This window comes from Delphinapterus leucas, chromosome 20 (genome assembly GCF_059928025.1).
Source record: "Delphinapterus leucas isolate spDelLeu-1000000601 "Yukka" chromosome 20, BTC_Dleu_Yukka2, whole genome shotgun sequence".
NCBI lineage: Eukaryota > Metazoa > Chordata > Mammalia > Artiodactyla > Monodontidae > Delphinapterus > Delphinapterus leucas.
Genome location: NC_143148.1, coordinates 20824327 through 20837362, shown reverse-complemented (window position 1 = coordinate 20837362; position 13036 = coordinate 20824327). Strand labels below are relative to the sequence as shown.

Sequence of the window (13036 nt, the reverse complement as noted above, 5' to 3'; positions counted from 1 at the left end):
AGATACACCAGGGTGAGAGCTGCAGCTACCTCCCAGCCCATTGCCATTTGCACAACGTTGAAGAACCAGGACCCATCCCACTGTTAGGTATTGGAGCAGAGATGATTGTTAGGGCAAGGCCAATTCCATTCATTAAGCATTAATTGGGTGCCTACTGTGTACAGAGGCTGTAGGAGAGAGAGGTCACAGGAGTTTTGAAGTAAGAGGAAAAGTATGGGCAACGTTATCCTTGAAAAGTCTCTTAAATAGCCCATACATAGCAATATGTTAATTAAAGCACAATACCTTTATATAAGGAAAAATTGTGTGTGCAGTAATTAACACACAAACAAAACTTAATCGCATATTTTAGTTCATTAAACAGGCACAGGGAAGAGTTGACTTTGCTAAAATTAAATATGCTTATGAACCAGCACTAGTGCACGAATTAAGCTCCTACCGCCAGATGCAGCGCTCAACGACTGGGGTCATTAGGGGGACACAAGGCTAAGACAGGGCTCATCTCCGTGAACTGAGCGTCGATCTTCCCCAGAATGAAAGTTTCCAAAGGGCTACAGGTCAGCTTAGCCTCCAGATAAGACAGCAGCCGCCGCGCCGCTCCTGCGCCACGCGATCACCGGGGGCGTGACGAAGGGCGGAGGCTGCGTGCGCTTCCCAGCGTGCCGCGCTGGGCGGGGCGAGGGGCGGGGCCTACGGGGGAGGTGCGGAGGAGGAGCGGCCGCCACAGGACGCCTGGCTCGGCCCAGTCACCGGATCGGGGCTTCTTGCCTTCAACGGTCGGCCTGTTGCTCCGAGCCCGCGGCGGCGGGGGCGCCGGAGGCGGCGGGCGGCATGCGCGTGTGAGATGTGGCCGCGGGCAGCCCGGACGCGAGCAGCTGCCGCCGCGGTAGCAGAGAAGTGGGGCGCGGCCTCCTCAGCGCGGGGCGCGCAGTGCATGAGGGCGAGCACGCGGGCGCTGGGCAGCCGCCGGCCACGCCGCCTTCATAAACACTTGTTTAGGACTCGTTCGCCCCGCTGAGGCCCCGGCGCCCCGCCATGGAGGCCCCGCCCGACCCCGGGCCCCACGCCTCGGCCTCGGCTTCGGCCGCGGCGCCGCTGCGCGCCCCAGAGGTGGCGCGGCTCCGCGAGGAGCAGGAAAAGGTAACAGGCCGCGCTCCGTCCCGCGCTTCCGCCAGCGGTCTCGGGAGGCGCCCTCGCCCGGGCGCGTCCTCGGCGCCCCGTTCCCCCTCCACGGGCCTGGGGGCTGACCCCCGCTCGTCCCCGCCGACCCCGTCCTGCCCTCGGTGGGCCGCAGCCCTTTGGTCCCGGCCTAGCTCACCCCGGACCCGGAACGGGGGAGGAGCATAGCCTCCAGGCCTGGAAAGCGTGTTGGGGAAACTTTTGTCACGTGCTTTCGTTGTCTTGTCTGGAGCACTTTGACCTTCGAAGGGAGGGGAGGGTTGGGGAAAAGAGATGCGATGATCTGTTTAACTTGTGTATGAAAGTGAGTTTTTAATCTTAATGCGTACAGCAGTGCGTGGGAATATTCTCGGTGAAGGACAGGCTGTGAATGAATAGTTCAGCTTATTTTTTTTTTTTTAAGCTTGTTACCTCATCGTTGGTAAAATGTATACTCTTTGTTGCTCTTTATCGGATTGCGCTTAAAAGTTTTACTAGGTTTGTAACGCTAACGCTTCATGTGCAGTTTCAGCTTTGGTTTAGTATTTGTCATGATAGAATGCTGTTTTATTAAATTTTAACTTCAATTATATAAATGAGTTTTAATCTACCAGTAAAGAGGGAAGAAAGTTTTGTATTTCCTAATGGGATTGTATATGAACAAGTATACCAGTCTAAGAAATACAGTGTTATTGTTTAATCTGAGATTTTTTTCCCTTTGGATTCTGTATCATTTGTTTCTCACTATCTTTGAAATTCTTATTTTGAAAGGCAACGTTTCATTTACTTAAAATGTGTCATATTGAGAGTATCATGATTATAAAGGTTAGGAAGTTGTTTAAAAACTATAAACACTGGGAATTCCTAACTTTTTCTATTGAGCATTTCTGTATAAAAATGACTACTTACATAGGTATACAAACATACCCAGTTTAGCTAGATAAGGAACTTTTTATAGAACTTAAATCCTGGTTTGCTTGGAAATAACCTGTTAGGATGAATTGTGGGAACCTTTCCTACTTTGTTCTAGTTGTTCTAAATTATTTTGTGCGTTGGATTTCCCTTTCTGAGAGCCGTTTTTTTTTCTAATACCATATACAATGGTTGGGTTTTAAACTTGGCTTTCTTCAAGTTGGGGGTTTAAAAATTCAAGTTTGGTGCGTTTAAATTGTAAGACTTTTTTTTTTCTTTAAGAGAAGAATAAAGAAAGAAGAAAAGACAGCCCTTCATGAAACCAATTTGTTCATTTTTGGCAAAAACTATTTACATTTTTTAGTCTTTTAGAAAATGTGAAACAGACCCTCAGAAGATGGTGTTCCCATTGTCTTTCTTTCTGTAGAGGAATTAACTCTCTCCTCCTTCATAGTATGATGTTTGCATACTGCTGACTTGATATGTTTTCTCCTATTTGGCATGTTAAAAAGAGAAATCCTTGGTTTTATTCTGATGTTAGTGTGTCTGAAATACAAAGGATACGGTTTGGGGGTGCTCTGAACAGCTTTCTGGTATGGTATCCAGTTGCATTTGAAAACTGCCTTCTCAGTTACAGTCCTATGGGAACCTGGATGACAGTTTTCAGTAGACATTGAGTATTGTACCAAATTACTTTTCTGCGCTGTGTTAATGTTATTTCGGCACATAAAATAAGCGTGTGTATGTCTGTCATGGGTATGTAAAATCATTCCCAGTTCATGATAAAGTCCCTCAGTAAATGGACTAGACTGTATTTTAACGGATCTGCTTCAGTGGACAGGAGCGACCCTTGAGGCCACAAGATAAACTGGTTAGATAGCTATCCTTTAATTATAGTTCAGTATAGGAAAACTTTATCTAGTAAATAGTAAATAAATAAATAAATAAATCAGTCAGATTTTTGTGAGGGACTTTAGGCTTTAAAAGCAACCCAGCAGCTGTAGGAGTACAGTGAACTCTAGTAAGTGGAAGTGTTGGGACATTCTTGGAAGGAAAAGGGAAAAAATGTCATAGGAGTTTTATAGTATAGCAGTTAGTATTTCTTTATATAAGTCTAACTAAATGTGTTTTAGGACTTGCCTTTCCCTACCAGGGTTCAGTGAGAGAATTAGATCCTGACGAAAATTATTTGAATGACTATTTTTTCAGTTTTCCCTAGGATGGTAGCTAGCTAGTAGGCTCTAGATGCAGAGGAGAGAAGTGAATTCTTTATATGCAATGGATACCTTAGGTTCAGGGCATTATTTTCTCTGGGAACCTTAAGAATGGCTGCTAGGTAAAGTGGTTTAAATGTTGCTCATCAATTTTTTTCTTTTTAGTTCAGATAAGGAGTGTAACACGTTTCATCTTGGTCCCTCTCTCTGTTTTTTTCCATGTTTATCCTTTGGAGCACTGAATAACAAGGAAAAAAAATTAGTAACCTAAGGAAAAAGACAAAGGAGGGGGGCATGAAAGATCCACAACTTAAGTAAATGACAAAATCTGTAGTAAATGGACAGGATCAAATATTTCAATATTGTTCTCATTTTTGGCATTAATGCTGACATTTTCAAAAAAATATTTTTTGGTTAAAACTTCTGTTTATTTCTTTTTTTTTTTAATCTAGCAAAATGACATGTACAGAAAGGTTCCCTGCAGGTTTGCTTATAATAATGAAAAAGCTAAAAATTCAACATAAGGGGGTTGGTATGAGGAGATTTTGTGCAATCATTAAAAATTGTAGAACACTATGTGGTGTGGTTAGTTATGATTATATGTATATAAATATTCACACAGTTTATATAGGAAAATGCACCACTAAATGTTTTAAAAGCACACAATTTCACTTTTTATTTTACCTAAAAGTGAGTGAATTGAATTTTTTTTTCAAGAAAGGCTATTGATAAAACCTAATTAATTTTAATGAAAGATGGGATGTTGTATCTTTAATTGCTAAATATTTTCTGCTCCTGACAAATTGCTCTTGGCTGGTTTGAACACCAGTTAGGCAGGTTTGTTTCTTTCCAGAGCAGATAGGTACAATTTATTCAGATATCTGTTCCCCAAGTGGTTTCCTTTTCTTTTTTCCCTGGAGATGTTGTTTATTGTTAATTCTCTATCCAAAGATACAGGGACAAGAGGGAACTTGGATCATCTTTTTTTCCCCCTCTTTTCTTTTAACTAAATCTGTTTTTGCCAATAGGAGTAAAGTATTTGGTGGAAAAAATGGAATCTACTTAGAAGCCTCTCTGGACTGATCTGTGCCGTAAAAGTTAAACCTAGGGCTGCAGTGGAGTGTCTTGGGCTGTTCTAGGGAAGTTTCCTCATACTAAGATCTTGTTAAATCTGGTTCTGTCTTTGAATTGCATTATTGAAATACTGGCTTCTTGGCTAAGGTGATGTTTCTATCCGAGTTTTATATCTCCAGACACTATTATCTTTAACAGAATTATTGAGATTCTGCTATATAGTATAGTGGAAAAAGTGGTATATAGTATTGTTTTCCTAGGTTTATTTGCAGGATAATGGTAACTTTGGAGAATTCATGAGGATAATGTTATTATTTAGTTTATTATAATTATAACTGAGTGGCTCGTGTAATTTGGAATTTTGGAATAACTTATACTTTCTTGATATAGAACCTGGGGAATTAAATGCATTAAGAGTAAATATTTCAAATTTTTATAAAGCAGAACAGCTAATTTAACTTTGGTTTGCATATTTCTTATGATAAACTGCACATAGTTTAGGAAACTGTCAGTCGTGTACTCCATACCACAGGTATTGTTCTTCTTTCCAAGCCCAGAATCCAAGCATATAATTTTTCAGCAGATATTTATTGAGTACCTGCTACCTGCCAGATTGTACCTACTTAATGCCTTCCTCTGCTGAAGATGCAGTAGTGAACAAAAGTCTTTGTTTTCACAGGGATCACATTCTAGTGGTAAAGATATGGAATAGGCATATTTAAAATGACAGATGGTTTGTGATAGGTAAGGAGCTGTACTAGATCATTGTTGAAGATTTTGGTTTTTATTTTTGTGAGGTGAGAAACCATTGGAATGTGTTTTGAGAATCATACTAATCTTAAATGACAAGAATCCATTTGTCATGAATGAAGGGAGGAATGATGGGATTGCATTGTATAGAATAAATTTTTTTGTGTGCCAGGCATTGTGATAGACATTTACAAATTTGATGTTAGAGTCTTCATTAACTCTTTAATTTTTCAGGTGAACAGTTTAGGTTGTTTCTAGTTTTTGCCCCGAACTTTCTTATGGAGTATTTGTGTCTTCAATTTTGCTTATAATGCTTGTTTTTCAAAGTGCTTATGCCAGTTTACATTCCTATCAGCAGTGGTGAAAGTTCCAGCTATTCCACATCCTCATCACCACTTGGTACTGTCTGTCCTTTTCATATTTGTTAGCCATTCTAATAATAACTAATGAATGAGGTTGATAACCTTTTCAAGTATTTATTGGCTATTTGCATTTTTTTTGTAAAATAAAATGCTTTTTCTAAATTGAGTAGTTATAAGTAGTTTATTGAAGAATGTGTATTTGATCTTTCTAATGTAGTTCTTTTATCATTTTTAAGAAAGGCAGAGTCATAAGAATATTTGCTTACAGCCAAAGATACATTTTGTAGCTAAATGGGTTTTCAGAACTCATAACTTGTGAGTTATATTTTATTTTAAAACAGTTTGTTTTGGTTGTTGTTAGTGATTATTATCATGCCAGTCATGTGCCATGAGAAGAAACAACTTTGGTTTTAGTCTTTTATTAGTAAACATTATAATACAGTATTTCAAGGGGAGAAAATCCATATTCATTGTGTTAGGCCTCTCCAGATTGGAGTATAAGACAATAATAGTTCCAAAACACTGATGGGGAAAGGGAGAAGAAGGTGCACAGGGTCTAAGCTGTGATCATAACTGTTTGATTTTGTTCTCCTAATGTTGTCAGATTGGGTTTTAAAATCTTTTAGCTTGTATCATTCTTGCCTTTATCTCCAGATTAGTGAGTCTAGATCTTTTTAGTCTGCCCTAAGGCAGTTTTTCTTTCTTTCTTTCTTTTTTTTTTTTAAAGTAGCAGCTTTTTATTTTCAAAAATTGTAAAACAACAGAAAAGTTTAAATAGTTTGGGTCATCAATCGTATTTTGTCTCATTTGCCTTTTCTTTCTCTTTCTGTATTTTCTTTTCTTTTTTTCCTTGTAGAACCATTTGAAAGTAAATTGCAGATATTATCATGTCCTAACATATCATTTTGGAGCAAGATCATTCTTCTACATAATCATATCTTTTTTTTTTCACCCAAGAAATGAACATTGACACACAATAATATTATTTAGCATATTCAGATTTCCTCAGTTTTTCTAAAAGTGTTCTTTATAACATTTTTCAATCCAAGATCCAATCACAGGCTGCATGTAGCGTCTTATCTCTTTAATTTCCTTTCATCTGAAACAATCCCTCTACATTCTTTTGTCTTTATGAAATTGGTATTTTTGAAGAGTTTACAACAGTTTACTTATAGAATGCCCACGATTTACAGATGTCTGAATAATGTACTCGTGAAGAAACAGAATTAAATAATCATTTTTGGCAAGAATAATACATAGTTGATAATGACTTCCTATTTTATCACAGCAGGAGACATACAGTGTTACTTTATTCTATTATTGGTGTAGCTAGTTACTTGTTTAAGATAGTACCTGTGATATCTCTTCACCTTAGGTACCTGTTCCCTTGTGTAAGGAATAAGAACTTTAAAAGTACTTACTAAATACTTGAAGACATTGTAAATATCCTGTTCCCCAACATCCCTTTACCATGGATGATCCTTGCCTGAATCAAGTATTATATTGGTGTTTGCAAATTAGTAGTTTTCTAACCATCTATGTTTATAGCTGGCATTTTTCTGTGAAGAGGAGCCCTTTCCCCCCTTTTAGTATTAGTGTAGACCCTTTTAATTTGTTTTTTAATTCAGTGTGTTATAATTTTTCCTTTTTCCTTTTGATGCTCGAATTGTCCTAAATTTGGCCAGTGGGAGCCCCTTCAAGCTGACTCCTGCATCCTTTTGGCATTTCTCATTATCCTTTGGTCATTACCTTTTTTTTTTTTTTTTTGGCACAAGATGTCCAGGCTTACCTTGTAGCTTTCTTGTCTTAGTTCTGAAATTGATTATTTCTTCAAAGAGCCCTGGTTCTTTTTAATGAGAAATGCTGAGAAACCTAGATCTGGGCCCAAGTTGTGCCCATTGCCACTGGGATATTATTGCATCAAGGCCCTTTCAGTGGACAGTGCTAAGAAATGTATTAACCTTCAGTATACCAGGAAAAATAGTCATCACCATTTACCATCTAGGTCCAAGGGATCTTTTTAATTTTAATTTTTTAAAGTAATTTTTACAAGTTATGTACAGAAGTAAGGATAAGGGTTAGTGAAACCCATTTTTATTCGATATTTTAATAAGAATTTAAACACAGCAGGCTTCTTTGTATTAAGTAAAGTTTGGTGCACAAAGATCATAAGAGATTTAAGAATATTGCCATATGTCTTTTTAGAAAAATGTCCAAGTTCTTGTTGCACACTGTTACATATGAAGTTCTTCTTGTTGAATAAGTTGGTGGGAATACCCTACTTTTTTTTGTTGTTCTTAGAAGTATATTGTTCCTTTATTGATTCTTTTTTTCTCCACCTTCAAGTCAGTCCCCCTTTATTCAATATCTGCTATATTCAAATATATGTAGTTCTCTTCCTGGTTGGCATGGTCTGTTCTAGAACTTAGGGAGGTACAAACATAAACCATTTACATAATTCCGCTTTCAAAACTCATTTCCAGTGCTTCAGGGTTTTCCTCCCTAATCTCTGTCCTCAAGAAGCCAAAAAACTTGTAGGAGTGGAAAAAAATAGAATTTAGAGATCTTTTTTTCCAGCAATCTTCATTTATTATGATAAAATATGTATAAAATAAAAATTACTATTTTAATCAGTTTTTTTTTTTTTTTTTTTTTTTTGCGGTACGTGGGCCTCTCACTGTTGTGGCCTCTCCCGTTGCGGAGCACAGGCTCCGGACGCGCAGGCTCAGTGTCCATGGTTCATGGCCCCAGCTGCTCTGTGGCATGTGGGATCTTCCTGGACCGGAGTATGAATCCGTGCCCTGCATCGGCAGGCGGACTCTGAACCACTGCGCCACCAGGGAAGCCCCTATTTTAATCAGTTTTAAGTGTACAGTTCAGTGAGATTAATTACATTCACTGTGATGGAACCATCACTTTTACTTGAAGGTTAGGATGGACTCACAGATGGAGAACCCTTGGCTGTCCTACCATCAGCTCTGCCTTGCTCTATGGTTATCAATTTTCCCTAGATCAAGAGTAGGCAGGTACAAGTAGTGGGCTCACAACGTTTGACCTCAACTGGTTTTTCTAAGTTATTTTGTACATATTTCAGCAGCAAAACCAAACTGGGTCTTCAGGCTTTATTTCCGTTTCTTGCAAGGGAAGAGCTTTTATACCTTTGGACATGTTTTAGTTTTTCCTCAATGAGAATTTTAACCATCTTTGGTATTATTTCTACAATAATTTGTAAAGCTATTTACTTTTAACTGCTTTTTTTGAAAACTTTTTGAGTCAACTTTTTTATATAGCACTTATTTGTCAAAATATAGGTACATAATACTGGTAAAAATCTTTTTTTGTTTCTAATGAAACAAATTATTGAGACTCTTTTTTAACAGGATGGAGTGAGGGTAACTTGTATCAATTAGCTAAATTAACCAAACTCTTCAGAATATTTAGATTTAAAGATCATAGAAACTACTGGTAGTCAAACTTTTTTTTTTTTTTTTAAGGCACAGAGCTTTCTTCATTAAAATAAAACCTTATTCAAAAACCCAGTATGTAAAACAGATGAAAGCTAAATTACTCTGCGTTATTGAGGGAGAAGTTGCATGTGTGGAGGGGCTGGGAGGGGGATGAGTATCTCTGTTCCTTGCACCCACTTTCAGTAGCCGCCAGGGAAGTGGTCCAAGGAACTAAACTAAACTTAACCAGTGTTTTAGTCCAACTTCTGATTTCACAGATGGGGAACTGAGACCTAGTGCCCAATTCTCCCCTCCCTTGAGCCCCTGGTAATCTCTAATCTACTTTCTTTCTATGTGAATTTGCCAATTCTAGATATTTCATAGATGTAGAATCATACAGTACTTGTCCTTTCCTGACTGGCTTAATGTCTTCAAGGTTCATCTGTGTTCTGGCATGTATTACAGCTTTACTCCTTTTTATGGCTGAATAATATTCCATTGTATGCATATACCACATTTTGTTTATCCATTAAATGTTGATGAATACATGGATTGTTTCCACTTTTTTACTCTTGGAATAATGTGGCTATGAACGATGGTGTACGAGTTATCTATTACAGTCCCTGTTTTCAGTTCTTCGGGATATATACCCAGGAGTGGAATTGCTGAGTCATAAGGTAATACTGTGTTTAACTTTTTGAGGAACTGCCAAACTGTTTTCCACAGCGTTGGCACAGTTTTACATTCCCACCAGCAATGTATGAGGTTTCCAATTTCTCCACGTCCTTGTCAACACTTTTCTTTTTCTTTTTTGGAATAGAGTTATCCTAATAGGTGTTAACGTCATTGAGCTATTGTGATTTTGATTTGCATTTCTCTAATGAAAAAGGATGTTGAGCATCTTTTCATGTGTGTGTTTTTTGTTTGTTTTTGTTTTTTTGGGCTGTGCTGGGTCTTAGTTGCAGTACGTGGGATCTTCGTGGGGCATGTGGGATCTTTAGTTGTGGCATGCATACGGGATCTAGTTCCCTGACCAGGGATCGAACTCCGGACCCCTGCATTGGGAGCACGGAGTCTTACCCACTGGACCACCAGGGAAGTCCCTTTTCATGTGTTTATTGGCCATTTTTGTATTTTCTTTGGAGAAATGTCAATTTAAGTTTGTCTATTTAAGTTCTTTGCTTATTTTTAAATTGGGTCATCTTTTTGTTGTTGAGTTGTAGTTCTTTATTTATTTTAGGTATTTAAACCCTTTTCAGATGTATGATTTACAAATATTTTCTCCCATACTGTATGCTGTCTTTTCACTTTAATGATAATGTCCTTTCATGCACAAAAGTTTTTAAATTTTTAAAAAATTTTTATTTCATTTTTTGGCTGCGTTGGGTCTTCATTGCTGTGCGTGGGCTTTCTCTAGTTGTTGTGAGTGGGGGCTACTGTTCGTTGTGGTGCGTGGGCTTCTCATTGCGGTGGCTTCTCTTGTTGTGGAGCACGTGTTCTAGGCGCATGGGCTTCAGTTGTTGTGGCTCACGGGCTCTAGAGTGTAGGCTCAGTAGTTGTGGCGCACGGGCTTAGTTGCTCCGCGGCATGTGGGATCTTCCTGGACCAGGGCTTGAACCTATGTCTCCTGAATTGGCAGGCGGATTCTTAACCACTGCGTCACCAGGGAAGTCCCAAGTTTTTAAATTTTGATGAAGTCCAGTTTATCTATTTTTTCCTTTTTTTGCTCCTGCTTTTGGTGTCATATGTAGGAACCCATTGCCAAATCCAAGTTCATGAAGATTTACACCTCGGTTTTCTTCTGAGAGTTTTATGGTTTTAGCTCTTATTTTTAGGTCTTTGATCAACTTCGAGTTAATTTTGTTTATTACTTATTGATTGTTGAGTTTTGAGAAAATTCACCTAGGATAATTGTCATCTGAAGACTCATAATCTAAGATTTAATTTATATTAATATTTTCACCATCATCTATATCTAGTTGTGCTATCCAAAATGGTGGCCACTAACTACATGTGGCTATTAAGTTTAAAATTCTAATTAAGTAAAATTAAAAAAAAATTAAGTTTCTCAGTCATAATAGCCACATTTCAAATGCTCAATAGCCACATGTGGCCATTGGCTATTGCATTGGACAGTGTTGACTTTGAAGATTACTATCATCAAAGAAAGTTCTATTGGACAGTGCTGGTGAAGAGAGCTGCTATCATTTTTATTCATAGTTTAATTTGTTTAACAATTGTGAAGTGTCTTTCTCTGTCACTTTTCTTCTCCTTCCCATTATGGACAGAAAATGAAAATTTCTGAATTGTCAGTTGTGTTTGAAAGTTAAAATCAGACTACAAAGATGGTGTCTTCTTCAGTCTTTTACACTTTTTTGAAAGATGATGCAGTACTTTGGTCAATGCAGTAAGAAAACTGAAGAATGATTTTTACTATTGATAGCATATTCCTTCTAGATGATTCCATGATTCCTCAATTACTTGTTATATAGTTTTCTTTAAGCATAGTTTGGGAAAATTGATGAATAATCATGAAATCATTATTAGGGTGATGAAACAAGATGCAGGAATTATATAATCAGTAGGATCCTATAATGTGTCTTAGGCTTATGAAAAGGTTCAATGTACTCATATATAATTGCCAGATAGAATGAGTTTTAGCCTTTTATTTAAGTAAGTAAATTTTCTCTTTATTCTTTGCAGTATCTCAGAGAATAGAAGTCATGAAATATCAATCCTTTGCAAATAGTTAGAACTGTTCAAAAACAAACTAAAAACTAGAATTGGGTTCAGTGGATCCTGATACTTTGCGTTCAAATCCATTACCACAAAATTCTTCTTCAACTACCCCCATCTATATTTGAATCTCCCTTTTTCTGTAATGAAACCTTGTTCTCAACAACATCTATATTTATTCGTTTCCTTTATTCCACAGTATACACAAAATAGTTTTAGAATTACTACATTGATACCACTGCCAACAGCAAACCTATGAGTGAAGTTCATGATTTCATTGCAGTTCAATTTGTTCTTGCAGAATTAACCCCCTTGGGGTATGCAGTTAGGTAATGATCTCAAAAGTTACTTGAATTATTATTTTTTTTCTGTGCAGTTATATTTTGGATTTGATATACAGTTTGTATTGAATTTTAGTGTTTGCTTTTTTATCAGTTTGACTTTGAGTCTGTAAAACATTTGCATTGTTTAAAATCACAACTATATCAAAAGGTATAGTGAGGTAATTCATTCCTGTCCCTGCTCCTACCTACCCCTATCGGTAATCTTTACATTAATTTCTAGTTTATCCTTCCTGTATTTCTTGAAAAATAAATACTAAAATATGCTGTCTTATCCCCCCTCCATCTTCTTATACAAAAGGTAGCATATTATATTTGCCCCTCGATTTTCTCATTAAATGATACATCTGGGAGTCTTTGGTTCACAGAGATCTTTCTCATCATATTTTGTGGTTGCGTAGTACTCAAGTATATTATCAGGTATTCATCTGGTATCTTATTAATGGGCATTTTGGTGGTTTTCAGTTTTTTGATAGTACTAATAATGTTGCAGTGAATCACTCTGTGCGTATGTTTCTCATTTGTGGAGTGACTTCAGGTGAAGTCCTCAAGGTGGTTTAGTGGTCAGAAGGTAAACTGGTTTAGCTTTATACATATATAATTACCTTTTTGAAGAATTGGTTCTAACTTTCAATTTAGTCTACAGCATTAAATAAAAAGAGGTAAGAGGACTCGATGTTCAAAAACTAGAGACCAGTGTTTTGAGTTCCTTGAATTGGCTATTTCTTGTGATCTCCACAGCCATTTTCAAGTTATCATTTTTTACTTGGAGGCTGGTCTTGGTGGTTCCACTCTTGCTCCCCTTCTACCTTTTTTCCAGAGCTGTCTCTCTTTTTCTGGCAATGTAAATCGAATTACATAATTTTGTCCCTCTCTCTACTGCTTATAATCCTTTGGTGGCTTCCCATTGTACTTAAGAGTGAAATCCAGGGTCATTAAAATGTGATTTGAGACCCTTGTGTTGCTGGGCTCATCTCTTCTAGGTTCATTTCAGGGTACTCCCTACTTATTTACTCTACTTTAAGATAACGACATGTTTTGGG

General features: G+C 37.6%; 1 protein-coding gene across 2 annotated transcripts in view; it reads left to right on the top strand.

Moving 5' to 3' along the window:
• The first annotated feature begins 698 nt into the window (after positions 1–698).
• Positions 699–13036, top strand: part of URI1 (URI1 prefoldin like chaperone) — a 65094-nt gene continuing 52756 nt past the window's right edge. The window contains exon 1 of one of the 2 annotated variants that reach the window (XM_089902972.1): positions 699–1140. In XM_089902972.1, coding sequence (XP_089759098.1) covers positions 1036–1140 — 105 coding nt within the window. In that variant the 5' untranslated portion in view covers positions 699–1035. The remainder of the gene's footprint in view (positions 1141–13036) is intronic. The other variant, XM_022585879.2, reaches the window with a different exon arrangement.